The following is a 21,319-nucleotide window of genomic DNA, read 5'->3' as shown; positions in this document are numbered from 1 at the left end:
ATACAATTCATCAAAAGTGTTACTTGAAGCTCCTGGGCCTTAATGCAAAATCTGCAACAGAGCCACTGACTATCTGGCATCATTTATAGTATTGGTCTGGGGCAGAAATCTTTTTGGCCCCTTCCGGCTCCAGGAACTAGCTGCGACCATAATATCTGCGCTCCCTATAGATACAGGTATTCACAAACATAAAAGAGGTCATCCGGAATGATATCATTAAGAATAAAGCTATAAATAATTAACATGGATTACACCAAAGTTACCTCTTTCTCCATCTGCAATCCTTCTGCCCTAATATTCCTCTCAAAAATCTCTCTTTTCTCTGAGTGGGGGCTTGATTTTCTGTAGACCAGTATGTAGTCAATACGACATTTCCCATCCGTTAAAAACAGCCCACTTGTCCTGTTCTTCTCTGGAAAGCTGGGAATCTGAAAAAGAACCAGAATGAATGATCTGAAGACAGTGTTTTATTTTGTCATTTAAAATGTTAAAGTTAGGATATGCAATATACTGATTAAGGTATTCTGGATGGTTAGTAAAACACAAGTCATATCCTGAGTTCAAAGATGCCACATGAAGAAAGTTTCTGTAAAATTTTAGTAGTCATCACTCTCCAACATCATGGTGAGCCCAACATTTTTTTACAAAGTTTTAAACTATTCAGTCAACTTTATGAATAAATTCTTGTTCTCCTGGGCCATATTTATTTGGAGGAAAATTTTTAAACAATAAAGATAGCTATTCTGAGTCAACAGCAAATGGCAAAGGATGTCAGCCTCTATCGTCTTAAAGGGTTGTGTATAAACGTATCCCATCCAACAGATATCTGTTACATCAATTTCCAAAATACCACCATTTAAAACTGCCGTATTCTAAAATTGTTAGCCTACCATTGCACCCTGTGGAAAAACTGTTTTTGATATTCAGTTGCTGTTGGTTATGTCCAGCATTGGAGTTTTGTAAAAAGCGTTACTGGTAAGAATGGGGGCCGTGGTTAGTGTCACATGTACTGCTGAGATAAGGACACATATAACTGCCTAAGGCATGAAAGGACAGCAAACACATGACAAACCAAAAAGTAGGATTCCAGCATGGGGGATAGGAGAAAACTGCAAATTAAGTAAATTTGCAAAAATAAAAAAACTAATAAAGGAGGAATGGGAGAAAGAGTAACTAATGAAGTTAAACTGTCTGTACAGTGAAAAATAGTTTATAACAGAATTCCTTTAATAAGGGGCTATGTGAGATTTTGATACTGATGACCTATCCTGTCATTAGTATAGGTCATCAGTATCTGATCGTGGGGATCAGACACCAAGAACCCCTGCCGATCAGCAGTTTGAGTGCCATCTCCTTCTCACAGCTTACCAAGCACAGTGCCATACATTGTATAGCGGCTGTGGTTGGTATCACACTCAGCCCCATTGAAGTGAATAGGGCTGAGCAAGATACCAAGCACAGCCATTATACAATGTACGGCACTGTGCTTGGTGAGTAAGGAGAGCACTCAAACGTTAATGTCCATCAGTAAGTAGGATCGCCCACATGACTCCTCAGCATAGAAAAAGCAGTGGTTTAAAATAAGTAGATTAAAAATGTAATTGAATATTTTCCTATACAACTATATATTAATCTGCTCAGCTCCTCCTGCTCCATAACATGCAGATTTCACAGCATTTTCATTGATGACAGGTTCTCTTTAACTGAACAATATGTTACACAACCACGGTTTATGAGACTTGTTATAATATGGCTGACATAATACTGCTTTGATTTTCAATAGAAATTTCCATCCACTTCAATATCAGTGTCTGACTCAACAGCCCTGGACATATAAGTAAACGTATCACATACAACAGCTAAGGATCTTCTTACAGCATGACCTGACCAATATCTAATGTACAATAGATCTTCAATGTGCTTCAAAGTTCACCTTTCTGAAAGTATTTGCACTTTTCATCTGTTCAATACCTTTAAAATGTTCAACAAAAAGTTTAAGCTGGCAGATTCTTTAAAATAACTGCGAAAAAAAATGCTGAAGCTCAAAGTGATGTGAATATAATGAGCAGAGTCTGAGGAAGCCAGCAAAAAGATCACTGTGTACCTCAGGTTTTCTTATAATGGTTGGTAAAGGAAGGATCACGTTGTGGATGTGTCACTTTACTCGCCTCCGAAAGAGCTAAAATGAAACAGCTCTAAAGGTTCCTGCCTTGAACATATCTCATTCTTGACAATGTACTGTTAATACAGCCTTAGGGTAACTTGTAAGCTTCCTAGAAAATATTGCAAAGATGCGAATGAAGAGTATTATGATACCGATGCATGACAGGTACAGTGTAAACTCTGCTAGACCTTATCATTCAGGAGAGTGCTAAGTGAATGAGTGCATTTTAAAGGGATTTTCCTAGTGTTAAATACTGATGACCTCTCCACGGGATAAGACATCAATATCTGATCATTGGGGTCAGAATCCTGGTGCCTTCACTGATCAACTGTTTGAATGGGTCATTGAGTTAGGACAAGCACAGCAGCCTCTTCACTGTATACCAAGCACAGAGCCATACATTGTATCAAGGTTTTGCTTGTTATTGCAGTTATTTTGAATGGCACTGAGCTGCAGAAAGGCCATATGACCGATGGAGGTGATGTCACTGGCCAAGGAAGTGGATGCAGCGCTCACCACGGCCCTTTCCAACAGCTGATCATCAATATTTTTAACTCTCTGAGAACCCCTTTAATAAAATATTGAGCACAAGTTAAAGAAGATCTGTAGCTCTCCTGATATGTATGTTTTAGTAAGTATAGTGAAATCTCTTCAAATGACCACCACTGAGAAGACACCCCTTTATCAAGGCCAGATTTCTCACAACAGATTTCAGTCAAATCATATACAATGTATACATTGCAATTTTCTTTGAGAAGACCAGCTCTTCAGAACAGTGTTTCTTAATGGGCATTATTTGTTTCACATGGGCGTTCGTGCCAGTGCCATAAAGAAAAAGAAAAATGCTGCTCACTGCTCTCTTTTACTGGTTGATAGGGAATCACAGCATGTGCTCTTTCAAGCCTGCCCTTCCTCAGTGCCTGGTTACCTTCCACCATCTCTGGACTTCTTGTGGTAACTTCCTGCTCTATTTACTGTTGTCCGTTTACATCTTACTCCCAGTGTAGTGAGGGGTGTTTCAGAGTTGGGATCCAGTGATGCGGTAGTAAGAGCCTCAAACTATCTCCACTGCTGGACCCCAACTCTAAGAAACCTATGCACTCGTTCGCCCACAACTTTAACAGATATTTTAAAAGGGTTGACTAGCCATCATTAAGTGATGGCTTTCACTACAAAGTTAACAGAGCTCTATAGTTCCAGCACTGACTTCCAGCAATGGAGCTACAAACGAACAGCTGATTGGCCAGGCTGTGGGGTGTAGGACCCCAGCTGATCAGGTAGTGATGGCCTATCCCAAGGATCGGCCATCAGTAGTAAAGACAGGACAACCCTATAATTTGCCTGCTACGCATACTATGTGGTCCTAGCAAAGTTACTATTAAAAATTGATGATATAACACTGCCTAGACTCCAGCATCAAATATAAACTATGCTGGACCTAATGTCACGCCGGACGGGATAACAGACATACAGATAAACCCGCAAACCAGGCTCTAGGCGAGAAGCAGGGGAAAGGGTCACCTCCTAGCAAATCCCTGACTTCTCTCCCTGCTCTGTTCAGCCCACATTCAGACCTAGATGGTAGGAATGAAGTATCCTCGTGCCTGGGCTAAAACACCCTAGATTCCCTGAGATGGTGGAAAAGGGGAATAGGAGCAGCCTGCTTGCACAGAACCTGGATGGGAGAGATGACACCAACACAACAAAGAAAGCAAACAACAAAAAACTGAAACCACACTTATCTCTGCAGAGCTGGAACAGACAATCTTCCTTCCTTGCTTCCAAGGCCAGAATGATTTCTATCACCCGCTCAGAGCACTGGGATGGAGTGCTATTTAAACTAATGACCCCACCCAGTGCACCTGATGGGAGGCGGATCCAGCACGGTTCCAAAACAAAATACTAAACACATGCTGCTATTCTGGCCGACCTCCGCACATAGTCAGAGCAGGGCATGACACCTAAGCAGCAAAACATTACACATTTTTCCTTAGAATCAATGGGCTGTTTGTGCAATGTACTGATGTGTTAAGTCCTCCAGAATGACAGCTGCTCTTTGTAGCTGCACCATGTAATGTACTCATGCGCCGGGTGCTCCAGAATAAGAGCTGCTCTTTGTGCTGCCCTGTTTAATGTACTGATGTACCAGGTCCTCCAGAATAAGAGCTGCTCTTTATGCTGCCCTGGGTAATGTACTGATGTGCCAGGTCCTCCAGATTAAGAGTTTCCCTTTGTAGCTTCCCCATGTAATGTACTGATTTGCCGGGTCCTCCAGAATAAGACCTACTCTTTGTAGCTTCCCCATGTAATGTACTGACATGCTTGGCCCCAGAATAAGACCTGCTCTTTGTAGCTGCCCCATGTAATGTACTGATCTGCCGGGATATCCAGAATAGGAGCTGCTCTTTGTGGATGACCAGTTTAATGGACCTCCAGAATAGGAGCTGCTTTTTGTGGATGACCAGTTTAATGGACCTCCAGAATAGGAGCTGCTCTTTATGCTGCCCTGGGTAATGTACTGATGTGCCAGGTCCTCCAGAATAAGAGTTTCCCTTTGTAGTTTCCCCATGTAATGTACTGATTTGTCAGGTCCTCCAGAATTAGACCTACTCTTTGTAGCTTCCCCATGTAATGTACTGACATGCTGGGCCCCAGAATAAGAGCTGCTCTTTGTAGCTGCCACTTGTAATGCACTGATGTGCCAGATCCCCCAGAATAAGACCTGCTCTTTGTAGCTGCCCCATGTAATGTACTGATCTGCCGGGATATCCAGAATAGGAGCTGCTCTTCGTGGATGACCAGTTTAATGGACCTCCAGAATAGGAGCTGCTCTTTGTGGATGACAAGTTTAATGGACCTCCAGAATAGGAGCTGCTCTTTGTGGATGACCAGTTTATGCTCTTTGTGGATGACCAGTTTAATGTACTGATGTGCCAGGTCCTCCAGAATAAGAGCTGTTCTTTGAAGTTGCCCTGTGTAATGTACTGATGTGCCAGATCCTCAAGCCTGTAAACACACTGTATTCTCTCACATCCATGTGTGTCTCTGACCTTTTATAACAGCTATTTAAAATAATTTTATTAAAAAATGTCTTACCTTTCCTTCCGCATCTAATCTGCTTACTTCATCTGACATACTTGTCAAATTAGCAGCATGCAGCAGGGAGTCATCATCTTTGGAGGGACTGTTTGCAGCTTCTAAGTCATCAAAGAATATATTTATATCTTTAACACCTAGAAAGTAATGCACAGCTATTGTATTATATACATACAGTATAACATAATAGAAATTGTCAACCCCCCCATACCCTCATACAGAAAGAACATTAGCCCTTGTTCTCAGACCAATTGTAGGTCTTTAAATCATATTAGCAGATACAGCACTTGGTCATGTACTGCACACTGGGTCTTGTAAATCAATACTTCTATTACACTAATGACCTGTGCTTATTTGTAGAATGTATTTTGCAGGTTAAATTGTCAAGTCAATAAAAATACATTCTCATTAATACTGAGCTCTACCTTTCCAGTCTTATGACTCTGCTTTACTGCAAATACCTCTTTACTGTAATGATGAAGAACCACCTTTTCTTTACATGTAAATGATGTCTCCTGGTCCACTGCACCATTCTTGTAGGAAATAGTTCATTTGCATGATACAGTGGCCACTACACAACTGCATTGAGCCCAAAAGTGCAGGAGGGTCCCCTTCTGCCCCCTATTTCAATGACATCTACGTGTTCACCAATTACTCAGTGACCAGTGGTCTGACACAGGCAAGTGTGAAGAAATGAAGTCATTATGACTGCTGCACCTATCTACCATACAGACTGGGTCAGATCTGCAAAGAGATTTGCCCCATTTATTGTGGGAATGTGGGCTAGGTAAGTATACCCCATGTGGGGGCATAGAAGGTGCATTATACAGTATGAGGGGGTATTATACAGTATGAGTGGTATATAATACAGTATAATGACCGCTACATGTGCCTCTCATATAGTATCATTTATACTGTATGAGAAGTACATGTACGGGGCATTATACTGTATAAGGGGCGCATGTAGAGGGTAATACACTGTATGAAGTGCATGTGTAATACAGTATAAAGGCCTATTCACATGACTGTAAGTGTTTTGCAGTCCACAAACTGTTTCCAGCTCAGCTAAGGGGATGGAACTTGATTCTGTCACTATATTTATATCTCCTAAACATAGCAAAGTCTCTAAACAGGCGATCTGTCATGGTCTTACCTCCTTGCTGTTCCCTTCGTTTGACATGTGCTGGCGGCCATCTTGGTTTCTGGGTTTTCTTGTAGCCTCCCACCCTGCGGCTCCTCCTTCCCACTGGGAGGAGCTGGATGCCCAGCTCATATATATAGGAGGTCTGTGGCTTCAGTTCCTTGCTTGGTCCTCCTGTGTTCACATGCTTCCAAGACTGCTGCTGCTTCTGGTTCCTGATCCTGGCCTCGTCTGACTACCCCGTTGGTTCCTGATTCCGGCTTCGTCTGACTACCCCGTTGGTTCCTGATTCCGGCTTCGTCTGACTACCCCGTTGGTTCCTGATTCCGGCTTCGTCTGACTACCCCGTTGGTTCCTGTTCCTGGCTTCGTCTGACTACCCTTCTGGTTCCTGACCTCTGTCTCCGCAAGACCCTGCTTCGGTTTAGCCATCCGTTCGGACTTTGCTTACGGCTTGCTCTTCAATAAAACCTTCTTATTTTCCACTTATCTCTTGTTGTACGTCTGGTTCATGGTTCCATGACATTAGGACCAAGCCATGAATTCTGACGGTACAGGGCCACCCTCGCTACCTACGCTGGTTGCCAGACTTGATCAGCAGGATCACCTGTTGGGTCGGTTCGCTGTGGCGTTGCAAACCCTGCTTGAACGCACGGCTCATTTAGCTTCCGTTGCCGATGGGTCGGTTGTCGCTCCTGGGCCCGCTCCTACTGCCGCTCCGGTTGTTGCGCCAGAGTCTACCCTGACACCTGTTGCTGCGCCTGTGGTGTTTCAGGGTATGACCGGTTCTGCCCCCCTTCCACAGCGCTTTGGGGGAGAGCCAACTCAGTGCCGAGGTTTCCTTAACCAGGTGGGCATTTACTTCGAGTTGCTGCCACATGCCTTTCCTACTGAGAGATCAAGGGTGGGCTTCTTGATCTCGCTGCTCTCGGACAAGGCCTTGGCCTGGGCCAGCCCTTTATGGGAGAACAACAATCCGGTGGTTGCCGAGTTTTCCGGTTTTGTTGCTTCTCTTCGGAAGGTATTCGATGTGCCGGCTCGTGCTGCCTCTGCTGCGAAGCTCCTTATGTCCATCAGACAGGGTTCACGATCCGTAGCTGAATACGCCATTGAGTTTCGTACCCTGGCAGCAGAGGTGGGCTGGAATAATGAGGCTCTGGTCGCTGCTTTCTCTCATGGTCTCTCGGATGCCTTGAAGGATGAGGTTGCAGCTAAGGACCTACCAGTGGAGCTCGAGTCTCTTATTTCTTTCCTGATTTTGATTGACACCAGACTCAGGGAGAGACCTTCCTTTAAGGAGAGCCTGCGGAGGTCTCCTAACAGATTGGCGCCTACGTTTGCTGTCCCACCCGTGCCTCCCTCTCCTCCCACGCCTCCTGGGGATGACTTGTCTGGGGGTGAACCCATGCAGCGGGGGTTTGCTCGCCTGTCTGAGGGGGAGAGGGTACTCCGGAGACGCGAGGGCCGATGCATGTACTGTGGTCTCGGTGGGCATTTTCGGTTGGCATGTCCGAACCGTCCGGGAGAACGCTCGCACCTGAGGTCCTGTCGGGGGCAGATCTTGGGTGGAGTCTCCTCGTCCCCGGTTTCCCGTGTTGACAAACCACTGATCACGGTTGTCCTCTCCTGGGTCGGGGGCTCGGTGACGACCCAGGCGTTGGTGGACTCTGGTGCTGGTGGTTTGTTCATTGATAGAGTGTTCGTTGCCGCCAATTCCATTCCTCTGCAGCCTCGAGGTTCCCCACTGGCTCTTGAGGCGATAGACGGCAGACCCCTTCTGCCGCCACACGTGACTCATGAGACCCTTCCAGTGGGGATAGCCATTGGTGCCGTTCACAGAGAGTCGGTCTGTCTCCAGGTTATTTCGTCTCCACACTACTCGGTGGTCTTGGGGTACCCCTGGCTCCAGAAGCATAATCCGACTTTCGATTGGAGATCGGTCGAGATCCTCTCGTGGTCACCGCAGTGTGGGGCTAGTTGCATCCATGGGCCTGTCAAGTTGCTGTGTACTTCCTCGGACTCTCTGTTGCCTCCTGAATACGAAGAGTACCGGGATGTATTCGATAAGGTGCGCGCGGTTGCCCTACCTCCGCACCGCCCATACGATTGTGCCATAGAGTTACAATCCGGTGCCGTTCCTCCTCGTGGCAAAGTCTATCCACTGTCGGTAGCGGAGAATGAGGCCATGGAGGAGTACGTGAGGGAGGCGCTTTCACGCGGACACATTCGCAAATCCTCGTCCCCGGCAGGGGCTGGATTTTTCTTTGTGAAAAAGAAGGGCGGCGAGTTGAGGCCTTGCATCGATTACAGGGGTCTCAATCGCATCACGATCAAGAACGCTTACCCGATACCCTTGATTTCCGAGCTGTTCGATCGCCTCAAAGGGGCCACGGTCTTTACCAAACTCGACCTGAGGGCGGCATATAACCTGGTAAGGATCAAGGCGGGCGATGAGTGGAAGACCGCGTTTAACACCAGGACCGGTCATTATGAATCCTTGGTTATGCCCTTTGGGTTGTGCAATGCGCCCGCAGTCTTCCAGGAATTCATCAACGATGTTTTCCGTGACCTGTTGCAGCAGTGTGTGGTGGTCTATTTGGATGACATCTTGGTATATTCTGCATCCATGGAGGCCCACATTCTGGATGTCAGACGAGTGTTGCAACGCTTACGAGAGAACAAGCTGTTCGGTAAGCTTGAGAAATGCGAATTTCACCGATCCCAGGTAACCTTCTTAGGTTACATCATTTCCGCTGAGGGGTTCTCCATGGATCCTGAGAAGGTTTCGGCTGTCTTACAGTGGCCCCAGCCCAGTGGGCTTCGTGCCCTGCAGCGCTTTTTGGGCTTCGCCAATTATTATCGGAAGTTCATCAGGGACTTTTCCATGCTAGCCAAGCCTCTCACGGATCTGACCAGGAAGGGCAGTAATCCTCAGGTCTGGCCGCTCGAGGCCATCCGAGCTTTTGAGGCTCTAAAGTCCGCCTTTGTGTCGGCTCCGATTCTGTCGCATATGTAGCGGCATGCTCCGTTTGTGCCCAGAGTAAGTCCCCTCGGCACCTTCCGTTGGGCCTTTTGCAACCCATAGCCACCGGGGAGCGTCCATGGTCACACCTGGGGATGGATTTCATTGTGGACCTCCCTGCATCCCGAGGCCATACGGTCATTCTCATGATTGTGGATCGGTTTTCCAAAATGTGCCACTGTGTTCCTCTCAAGAAGTTACCCTCTGCACAAGAGTTGGCCTCGATTTTTGCCAGGGAGGTCTTCCGGTTGCACGGTTTGCCCAAGGAGATTGTGTCGGATCGGGGGAGTCAGTTTGTGTCCAGGTTCTGGCGCGCCTTTTGCTCCCAGTTGGGGATTCATCTCTCTTTCTCCTCGGCCTACCACCCTCAGTCCAATGGGGCCGCAGAACGATCCAATCAGGCCTTGGAGCAATTCCTTCGTTGCTATGTCTCCGATCACCAAGACAATTGGGTTGACCTCCTGCCTTGGGCTGAGTTTGCCAGGAACACGGCGGTGAACTCTTCCTCTGGGACGTCTCCCTTCATGGCCAATTATGGGTTCCAACCTGCCGTGTTACCGGAGGTATTCTCTCCCCAGGATATTCCGGCTGTGGAGGATCACCTTTCCGTCCTACGTGCTTCTTGGGTACAGATCCAGAGGTCCCTTGAGGTCTCTGCGCAGCGCCAGAAACTCCAGGCTGATCGCAGACGAGCGCCCGCTCCTTCCTACCAGGTCGGAGACCGCGTATGGTTGTCCACCCGCAACCTCAACCTTCGAGTGCCCACTCCCAAGCTGGCGCCTCGCTTTGTTGGTCCCTTCCGAGTGCTTCGCAGGGTAAACCCGGTAGCCTATGCCCTTGCGCTTCCTCCTGGCATGCGGATCTCCAACGTGTTTCATGTCTCCCTGTTGAAGCCACTGGTGTGTAATCGTTTCACTTCCTCGATTCCTCGGCCTCGTCCGGTCCAAGTGGGCAATCGTGAGGAGTATGAGGTGAGCAATATCCTGGACTCACGCCTGGTCCGCGGCCGGGTGCAGTTTTTGGTCCATTGGCGTGGTTATGGTCCAGAGGAGCGTTCCTGGGTTCCCTCCGCAGATGTCCATGCTCCTGCTTTGCTCCGAGCCTTCCACGCACGCTTCCCTCAGAAACCGTTCCTTACTCCGCGGAGGAGGGGCCCTTGAGGGGGAGGTACTGTCATGGTCTTACCTCCTTGCTGTTCCCTTCGTTTGACATGTGCTGGCGGCCATCTTGGTTTCTGGGTTTTCTTGTAGCCTCCCACCCTGCGGCTCCTCCTTCCCACTGGGAGGAGCTGGATGCCCAGCTCATATATATAGGAGGTCTGTGGCTTCAGTTCCTTGCTTGGTCCTCCTGTGTTCACATGCTTCCAAGACTGCTGCTGCTTCTGGTTCCTGATCCTGGCCTCGTCTGACTACCCCGTTGGTTCCTGATTCCGGCTTCGTCTGACTACCCCGTTGGTTCCTGATTCCGGCTTCGTCTGACTACCCCGTTGGTTCCTGATTCCGGCTTCGTCTGACTACCCCGTTGGTTCCTGTTCCTGGCTTCGTCTGACTACCCTTCTGGTTCCTGACCTCTGTCTCCGCAAGACCCTGCTTCGGTTTAGCCATCCGTTCGGACTTTGCTTACGGCTTGCTCTTCAATAAAACCTTCTTATTTTCCACTTATCTCTTGTTGTACGTCTGGTTCATGGTTCCATGACACGATCAGGCTGTTCTTTTAGAATGATGGGAAACATGAAGCTTATTGGACCCCATCACCTGCAGGAAAGTCTGTAGACAAGGTGCAGCATTTACCTTCTCTGAAAAAATGCTTTGCACTTCCACTTGTAGAATTGTTATACTCTCTGTAGAAACCACTAATGTCTCCCCTGAAGAGCCGGCACATATGCTGTTTTCTTGTAACCCAAAGGGTAAACATTTTCCCTGGAGATGCTGCTCTGTCCTGCAACGTGCTGCTGCTTCTTTTCCTGTTTGCTTTGGACTAACCTAACTTCCTTTAGAGAAATGGGTGGTGCCAGCCCTGACTATCAATATTAACTTTTTCCATAAACAGTCTGTGAGGCATACAGTGCATAAAATACAACCATATTAACACTTGCAGTGGGGGAATATGTAAAAAAATAATAATAATTAAATATATTACAAACATTAATTTTAGGGCAGTTAGATTAGTTTTTAATAAAGTATATTTCAAAGTAGGGTTGCACCGGGTATCGAATTATTGATACCCAATCAATATTTTTGTACCGGTATTGATTGGATTCCGGGATTTGACATTTACCGATACTAGGCTGTGCAGTAGTGCTACTGGGCAGCCTAGTATTAGAGAACATGGCGCACATTGCTCTCAGCGTGCTCCATGTTCTCCTCAGCAGCACAGGGGAGAAGGAGTCTCTCCCTCTCTCCTCCCTGTAACGTTGCTGCCAATAAGAAGAGAGACAGGAGGAGGAGCGGAGGGGCTGTGGCCACTGCACCACCAATGCTGATAACTAACCCATTATTACAAATACAGGAGGCGGGTGCTGGTGGCAGAATCACATAGCCGGCACCCGGCCTTTATGGCAGGGCGCTGCGATCCGCAGAAGTTGGCACCTGAGGGGTTAACTGACGCAGATCACAGCACCGTGTCATAGAGGTCGATTGCCGACTATGTGTTTCTGCCCCCAGCACCCGCTTCCTGTATTTGTATTAAAAGGTTACTTATCTTCATTGGTGGCGCAGTGTGCCCCCCAGTATTATAATCATTGGTGGCAGTGGCCACAGGGTCCCCTAGCATCCTCCTCATTGGTTGTGCAGTGGCAGTTCCGATCGGAGCCCCAGCAGTGTAATCGCGGTTAGTTACAATGGCAGCCAGGATGCTACTGAAGCCCTGGCTGCCATGGTAAGCTCCCTGCTGCTGTGTGCACAAAGCACAGGGCAGCAGGGAGTGTAAAGTCCTATTCACCCTAATAGAGCTCTATTAGGGTGAATATCCCAGGTTCTAGCCCCTAAGGGGCTAATAGTTATTAAATAAAAAGTAAAAAAATAAAATAAAATTTTAAAACCAAACACCAAAATATAAAAGTTTAAATCACCCCCTTTCCCAATTTTATATATAAAATATATAAACAATAAATAAACATATTACATATCGCCACGCCCGAAAAAGTGCAAACTATAAAAATATTTTAAAAATCTGCTATGCAGTGAAAATGCCGTAACAGGGGGGAAAAAAAACGTGTGATTCGCCATTTTTTGGTCATCTTGTCCCCCCAAAAATACAATCTGACTGTTCGATTATGGGCTGGATGTTCCATAAAATGCGGAATGCACACTGCTTTTTTAGTGTTTTAATTTTTTTGCGTGGTATCGAATGGTATGAAGTATCGCAATACTTTTTTATGGTATCGAAATTGAATGAAAATTTTGGTATTGTGACAACCCTATTCCAAAGTTTAAGTACTTTATCAGCAGTTAATATCTATTCCAAGTATCAGAAAGATTGTCTACCTGGATAATGAATCTCTGTGTTTCCATTTGAGAGCGCACACTTGCCAGAAGATGAAGCCTCCATCCTTATTGCCCTTCTGAGGGGAGGAAGAGAAGAATGTCTAACCACTATGTGATCGTTCGGCACAGAATTATTTGCCACACTTTTCCTCTGATGAATCTGCAGTTGATTTTTAGACCCATGAATGGATATACTTATTCCTGAAAATAAAAATATACACTTGTAGCAAAATTACGAAAGAACAATGTCAAATAATAGCAAACTGTACAGAAATCTACTGTATGTATTCCATTCTAGTAGGTTCATGCATTTCCTGTAGAGTTTGTGTCAGTTGTGCAACAGGTCCCAATTTTATTTCATAAGGGCCCATTCTGCCAAAAGGCTATTTGTGTAGTCAGACACTGAACTGGAATGAGAGAGCCTACCGCCTAACTTGTCAAAGGAGTTCGATGGAGTTGAGGTCAGGGCTCTGTGTGGGACAGTTTAATATGAGGGACAGTCCATGTAAGTAATGGCTTCTATCATTGCTATCTAATGCCACTGTACTTTGTTTTTGGTACTTTTTATATTCTTTTGACCAAGACTTCCTTTGAACTTTTTGTTATAGGAGGAACCTGGTCATCTGGACATACTGGAACTTCATGTGATGTATTTTTATTCCCTCTATTATATATCAATGTGGCCAGCTTCTCCCATTGTATCATAATTTTTTGTCACCCTGCTTGTATTATTCAATTTAGCCTATTTGGGCTCTTTTTTGTCTTCCCATACGACCCCCTGAAGAACTCCGCTTGGGGGAAACACGTCGGGGTATAAGGAAATAATTTTTATCTATTAAAGTATATCAGGGTGTATTAGGGTAGGAATGAGGACGGAAGGTCTTCACCATCAGGAGACACCTCTGGGCAGAGAGCTAGATATGGTCTCATTAGGGAAAGAAATCCCCTTGTGAGTAGTTCTCCCCCTTTTATTGCCCACCTTGTGGCTCTAATTATTTTTTTTATCTTCTTGGTGATTTGGGCTTATTTTCTGATCAGGGTAAATATAGATATTGTGGGGTTTCACTCTGGTAGATAGGGTAAGCGGGTGCAGTACAGAGGTAAAATATAAGTTCTTAACTCAAAACAACAGTGTTTATTCACACTTGAGGCAATTTTACAAAATAGCATGTAACTTTGCAGTCTTGGTGTTAATTCACACACATATAACACAAGTCACCTTGCTGGCAGTTCTGCCTCCAGTAGTCCACAGCAGGCTTTAGGGGGCCTGTTTCCCCAGCATGCGGCTCTCAGCCCTCACAGCACAAAGTCTCAGATCCCTCCCCAAAACAGAGACATCTCTGCTAAGCCCAGCTGCCTATTTAAGGACAGCCAGGTGCTGCCAAAACTCAGACCGGCACTTAAACTCTGGTCGGTATTTGACCTCACCTGGCTGGAAACCAGCCCAGCCGCACATGCTATGAGGAAAATACCTGCCTTGCCATACACAACCCCTCACTGTGTCACAATATATATATACAGTATCTGGACCTATTTTCCTAGGTTTTTTAAGTGACTTTAATAAAGATTGAGGTTTTAAGGTTCCTTTTTCTGTATGAATTAAGTTTGTTTGACTATGTTAACTATGTTATTTATAAGTCTAGATGAATAACTCTGTGTGGGACAGTCAGGATCCTCGATACTGAAATCATCAAACCATGCCTTTATGGATCTTGCTTTGTGCATGTTGGAACAGAAAACGATCTGTTCCCACAAAAGTGGAAGCGTACAATTGTCCAAAATGTATTGGTATGCTGAAGCATTAAGACTACCCTTCACTGAAGGAAGGATCTTAGGGTACGGCTACATGGTCAGGTTTCTGCATGCAGTTTTGGAAGCCAAAATCAGGACTGGATCGTAAAAGAAAAGAAAGTATAAAGTACAGATAAGGGTCCATTCACACGTACATGGTGTGTTGCGGACCTGCAAATTGCAGATCCGCAACACATCCGTCCGGAACTCCTATAGAAATGCCTATTCTTGTCCGCAGCTGCAGACAAGAATAGGACATGTTCTATCTCATGCGAGCTGCAGACCGGAAGATCGGGGCCGCGCTCCGCAAATGCGGATGCGGACAGCACACTGTGCTGTCCGCATCTATTCCATCCCCATAGAAAATCAATGGGTCCGCACCCATTCCGCAAAATTGCGGAACGGATGCGGACCCATTTGCCGAAGTGTGAATGGACCCTAAAACTTATTTATTTTTCATTTACTCCTGGTTTCGGCTTCCATAACTACATGCAGGAAGCTGACTATGCGGCTGTACCATTAGACTAAACCCTGAAAAACAACCCAATATCATCATTCTGACTCAAGAAAATTTTACAGTAGGCAGTATGCATTTGACCTCATGCACATGACTGTACACAATTAGATAACGGCTGTGTGCATGCCACAATTTTCTACTAGAACTGGGTATTCTATCATTTGTGGAACATACAGAAGCAGACAGCATTTTTTACAGACCTATAGAAATGAATTAGTCTGGGTGCGAACTTCAAAAAATGCAGATCGAACGCGGACCAAGACTAGGTCGCATGCATGAGGCCTCACAGTAGGTACCATTCTCCGAGAATCTGCCAATCTCTGATTTGCTCTTTACACCAAACCCAGTGACATTTCCCATTGTGCACTGTGGTCTAGCAAATCAGAAATGTTTACAAAGTAACGTGTGGCACAACATGCTTGGACATTGCACGACTGTGTGCTTGATTTTATGCATCTGTTTGGATAACATTCAAAAATGAGAGATGTCCACATTTTTGGTGGTCATATAGAGTATGTTGTGTGCAACTATTTAAAGGCAATCTGTCTGTCACCTAATTTTCACCAATCTAACTAACAGCACTGCCCCACAGAAGATTGCAAACCCTTTCCAAGCATACCCGTGTGTACCATGTGTCTCTATTCCATGGCCAAGAAAAGCACTTTTATTCTGCTGGAAAACAGGTCCCAAGTGCCCAAAGTGAAAGTAAAAACAGCTTTCACTCCTGACTTGATTTCTAACAGCCATATCTTCTGATATAGTGGATATAATGCTGTCATTCTGGAATCATTTTAAAGGTTGTAGCCGTCGCTATCGGGCCCAGGAGCCTGAGGGGCCCAAAGACCCTTGTGCCACATAAAACACTGGCATTATAGAAAGTGCATGCAGGTCAATTTACACCTCTGGCTGGAGGGAAGGGGTTAGGTCAAGAATTTGGCATGAGGTGGTGCCCTTTCACTGTTTGACTCAGGCAGCAGGAAGGCTACGTGCTCCCCTGCCCCTTTCCAACAAGCACTGAGGGAAGGGGGGCCCAAGCTGAACTCTTGCACCAGGGCCCATGAGCTTTTAGCTACGCCCCTGGTTGGAATGCCAGGTCAGGCCTATATTTCTAGCTAGTACGAATCCTAAGATATGAGTAGCTAAAGCAGCCCTCCCATCTTCAGAGCTGGGCACTTCGGAGCTGTTTTCCAGCAGAATAAAGCTCCATTCACACATCCGCAATTCCGTTCCGCATTTGCGGAACGGAATTGCAGACCCATTCATTTCTATTCACTTCTGGGTCTGCAATTCCGATCCCGAAAAAAATAGAACATGTCCTATTCTATTAGTGCTGGAGATGTGCAGTCCGCAAAATGCGGTTAGCACATTGCCGGTGTCCGTGTTTTGCAGATCCGTGGATCCGCAAAACACACACGAATGTGTGAATGGCCCCTAAAAGTGCTTTTCATGGACATGGAATACAAGACACAAAGTACACACAGGTATGTCTGGAATGTGTATGCAATCTTCTGTGGTACAGTGCTTTTAGATATAGTGGTGAAAAACAGGTGACAGACTTCCTTTAACCTCATGTCTTTTTGTACATCATATGCTAGTTTTAAGCAATACCAGATGAACTAATTCCTCTAAATCTAAGGTTTTCCTGATTTGCTCAAATCACACCATGACATTCCTTTAGTAGCAATTTCATGTAGCACTTCACATTTTCAGCAATTTTTATGGTCCTGACTAGAGATGTCCTTGCGGTTCGCCCAGCGGTCGTTTCGTGGCGAACTTTGCTCATTAGTGATTCGCCAAACCTGCGAGGATATGGCGATATTCACACGTGCCATATTTTTTTGCATAGCGCCAAACTTTGACCCATGACACATCCATCAGGTGGGACAGGACAGCCAATTGAGACGATTCAGCACATGGACACACCCCCAACCCTATAACAGAACCCGATCTGGCAGCCATTTTACATTATGTGTTTTGCCAGTGTAGGGAGAGGTTGCATTTTGGAGCAGGGACAGTTAGGGACACCAAACGCGAGCTAATAGGGCCACAAAAGTCCTTTTAACAACTGGTATAGGTGTGCTATCGATAGGTGTGATATAGAGGGGAGTGATATACTTATAATATACTTTCCAACATAGAAATTATATTATAGTGGATTTGTATTGTGCAGCAGTTGTGTGTAGGACAAACGCTATTGGAGTAACTAATTGCAATGGGTGTGATATACCTGTTGCCCCCCCAAAAAAACAGCTTGAGGGCTGCGATATACCTTCTTCCACAAAATCCTGATTGAGGGGTGCTATATGCCTGTTTCCGCCAAATACTGAATGAGGGGTGCTATATACCAGTTTCTGCAAAAATACTGATTATGGGGTGCCATATACCTTCTTCCACAAAATCCTGATTGAGGAGTGTTATATACCTATTTCTGCCCAAATACTGATTAAGGGGTGCCATATACATTCTTCCTCAAAATCCTGATCGAGGAGTGCTATATACCTGTTTCCGCCAAATACTGAATAAGGGGTGCTATATTCCAGTTTCTGCAAAAATACTGATTATGGGGTGCCATATACCTTCTTCCACAAAATCCTGATTGAGGGGTGCTATATCTGATTGAGGGGTGATATATACCTTCTTCCACCAAATACTGATTGAGGCTTGCGATACACCTGCTTCCACAAAATACTGATTGAGGGGTGCCATATACCGTCTTCCAAAAAATGCTGATTGAGGGGTGCTATTGCTACAAACCGGTTGGGACACTAAACAAATTGTGAATAAAAACTGAATGCAATGATGTGGAGATGGCAAATGTCAATATTTTATTTGTAATAGAACGTAGATGACAGATCAAACATTTAATCCGAATAAATGTATCATTTTAAAGGAACAATACGTTGATTCAAATTTTCACGGTGTCAACAAATCCCAAAAAAGTTGGGACAAGTAGCAATAAGAGGCTGGAAAAAGTAGATTTGAGCATAACGAAGAGCTGAAAGACCAATTAACACTAATTAGGTCAATTGGCAACATGATTGGGTATAGAAAAAGCTTCTCAGAGTGGCAGTGTCTCTCAGAGTGGCAGCCAAGATGGGTAGAGGATCACCAATTCCCACAATGTTGCGCAGAAAGATAGTGGAGCAATATCAGAAAGGTGTTACCCAGCGAAAAATTGCAAAGACTTTGCATCTATCATCATCAACTGTGCATAACATCATCCGAAGATTCAGAGAATCTGGAACAATCTCTGTGCGTAAGGGTCAAGGCCGTAAAACCATACTGGATGCCCGTGATCTCCGGGCCCTTAAACGACACTGCACCACAAACAGGAATGCTACTGTAAAGGAAATCACAGAATGGGCTCAGGAATACTTCCAGAAACCATTGTCAGTGAACACAATCCACCGTGCCATCCGCCGTTGCCAGCTGAAACTCTACAGTGCAAAGAAGAAGCAATTTCTAAGCAAGATCCACAAGCTCAGGCGTTTTGACTGGGCCAGGGATCATTTAAAATGGAGTGTGGCAAAATGGAAGACTGTTCTGTGGTCAGACGAGTCACGATTCAAAGTTCTTTTTGGAAATCTGGGACGCCATGTCATCCGGACCAAAGAGGACAAGGACAACCCAAGTTGTTATCAACGCTCAGTTCAGAAGCCTGCATCTCTGATGGTATGGGGTTGCATGAGTGCGTGTGGCATGGGCAGCTTGCATGTCTGGAAAGGCACCATCAATGCAGAAAAATATATTCAGGTTCTAGAACAACATATGCTCCCATCCAGACGTCATCTCTTTCAGGGAAGACCCTGCATTTTTCAACAAGATAATGCCAGACCACATTCTGCATCAATCACAACATCATGGCTGCGTAGGAGAAGGATCCGGGTACTGAAATGGCCAGTCTGCAGTCCAGATCTTTCACCTATAGAGAACATTTGGCGCATCATAAAGAGGAAGGTGCAACAAAGAAGGCCCAAGACGATTGAACAGTTAGAGGCCTGTATTAGACAAGAATGGTAGAGCATTCCTATTTCTAAACTTGAGAAACTGGTCTCCTCGGTCCCCAGGCGTCTGTTGAGTGTTGTAAGAAGAAGCGGAGATGCCACACAGTGGTGAAAATGGCCTTGTCCCAACTTTTTGGGGATTTGTTGACACCATGAAATTCTAATTTCCCATATTTTTCCCTTAAAATGGTACATTTTCTCAGTGTAAACTTTTGTTCCGTGATTTATGTTCTATTCTGAATAAAATATTAGAAGTTGGCACCTCCACATCATTGCATTCAGTTTTTATTCACGATTTGTATAGTGTTCCAACTTTTTTGGAATCAGGTTTGTATCTACCTTCATCCAACACATACTGATTGGGGGCTGCGATATACCCGCTTCCACAAAATACTGATTAAGGTGTGCTATATACCTGTTTCCGACAAATACTGATTGAGGGGTGCTATATACCTGTTTATGCCAAATACTGATTGGGGGGGAAATATACCTTCTTCCACCAAATACTGATTGAGGGCTGCAAAATACTGACTGAGGGGTGCCATATACCTGTTTCTGCCAAATACTGATTAAGGGGTGCCATATACCTTCTTCCACAAAATCCTGATTGAGCAGTGCTATATACCTGTTTCCGCCAAATACTGATTGAGGGGTGTTATATACCAGTTTATGCCAAAATACTGATTGAGGGGTGCTATATACCTTCTTCCACAAAATACTGATTGAGGAGTGCTATATAACCGTTTCTGCCAAATACTGATTGAGGGGTTCTATGTACCAGTTTCTGCCAAAATACTGATTAAGGGGTGCCATATACCTTCTTCCACAAAATACTGATTGAGGAGTGCTATATACCTGTTTCCGCCAAATACTGATTGAGGGGTGCTATTGCTATATACCTTCTTCCACCAAATACTGATTGAGGACTGTGATACACCTGCTTCCACAAAATACTGATTTAGGGGTGCCATATACCTGTTTACACCAACTACTGATTGAGAGGCGCCATATAGCAGTTTCCGCCAAATACTGATAGAGGGGTGTTATATACCTGTTTCTGCCAAATACTGATTGAGGGGTGCCATACACCTTCTTTCCCTAAATACTGATTGAGGGGGTGCTATTGATATATACCTTCTTCCACCAAATACTGATTGAGGGCTGCGATACACCTGCTTCCACAAAATACTGATTGAGGGGTGCCATATACCTTCTTCCACAAAATCCTGATTGAGGGGTGCTATATACCTGTTTCTGCCAAATACTGATTGAGGGATGCTGTATACCTTCCTCTAAAAAATACTGATTGAGGGGTGCTATTGCTATATACCTTCTTCCACCAAATACTGTTGAAGGCTGCGATACTACTTCATCCACAAAATACTGATTGAGGGATGCCATATACCTGTTTCCGCCAAATACTGATTGAGGGGTGCTATATACTTGTTTCCGCTAAATACTTATTGAGGGGTGCCATATACCTTCTTCCACTAAATACTGATTGAGCGGTGCTATTGCTATATACCTTCCTCCATCAAATACTGATTGAGGGCTGCAATACACCTGCTTCCACAAAATACTGATTGAGGGGTGCCATATACCTGTTTCCGACAAATACTGATTATGGGGTACAATATACCTGTTTCCACCAAATACTGATTGAGGGGTGCCATATACCTGCAATACCAGCATCACAGAGGACTGTCAGAATGCAGCATTTCCAGGCCTTGCTGTAAGAGATGCTGCATTCTGCTGTTGCGGGCACTGGCAGATGAATTTACACCCACAGCGAAACCAATCCTACTGCGCCTGCAAAAAGAGGGTGGTTTGAGCAAGTGTTGGTTTGAGCCGCCCTCCGGATCCAGCCTCAGGGAACGCCTAGACCGACAGGTGTCCGACTACATCAGGTTAATGGCCGATGTGGACAGTCTGAGAAGCGAGGAACCCCCTTGACTACTGGGTGTGGAGGCTCGACCTGTGGCCAGAGCTGGCACAATTTTCCATGGAACTCTTGGCTTGCCCCTCATCGAATTTCCTGTCCGAAAGGACGTTCAGCGCAGCGGGGGGGGATCATGACCGATAAGCGCACTCGCCTAGCTC

At 45.4% G+C, this 21,319-nt stretch overlaps 1 protein-coding gene across 1 annotated transcript in view; it reads right to left on the bottom strand.

The window, feature by feature from the left end:
* Positions 1-21,319, bottom strand: part of ANO4 (anoctamin 4) — a 426,239-nt gene that overhangs the window by 186,975 nt on the left and 217,945 nt on the right. Inside the window, exons 4-6 of the mRNA XM_044277391.1 lie at positions 12,908-13,108; positions 5,261-5,397; positions 264-428 (exon numbers count right to left, since the gene is read on the bottom strand). Of these exons, the coding sequence (XP_044133326.1) occupies positions 264-428; positions 5,261-5,397; positions 12,908-13,108 (503 nt within the window). The remainder of the gene's footprint in view (positions 1-263; positions 429-5,260; positions 5,398-12,907; positions 13,109-21,319) is intronic.

The sequence above is a fragment of the Bufo gargarizans genome, chromosome 2, assembly GCF_014858855.1.
Source record: "Bufo gargarizans isolate SCDJY-AF-19 chromosome 2, ASM1485885v1, whole genome shotgun sequence".
Lineage (NCBI taxonomy): Eukaryota > Metazoa > Chordata > Amphibia > Anura > Bufonidae > Bufo > Bufo gargarizans.
The sequence above is the reverse complement of the archived record's forward strand: the minus strand, read 5'-3'. Positions and strand labels throughout refer to the sequence as shown.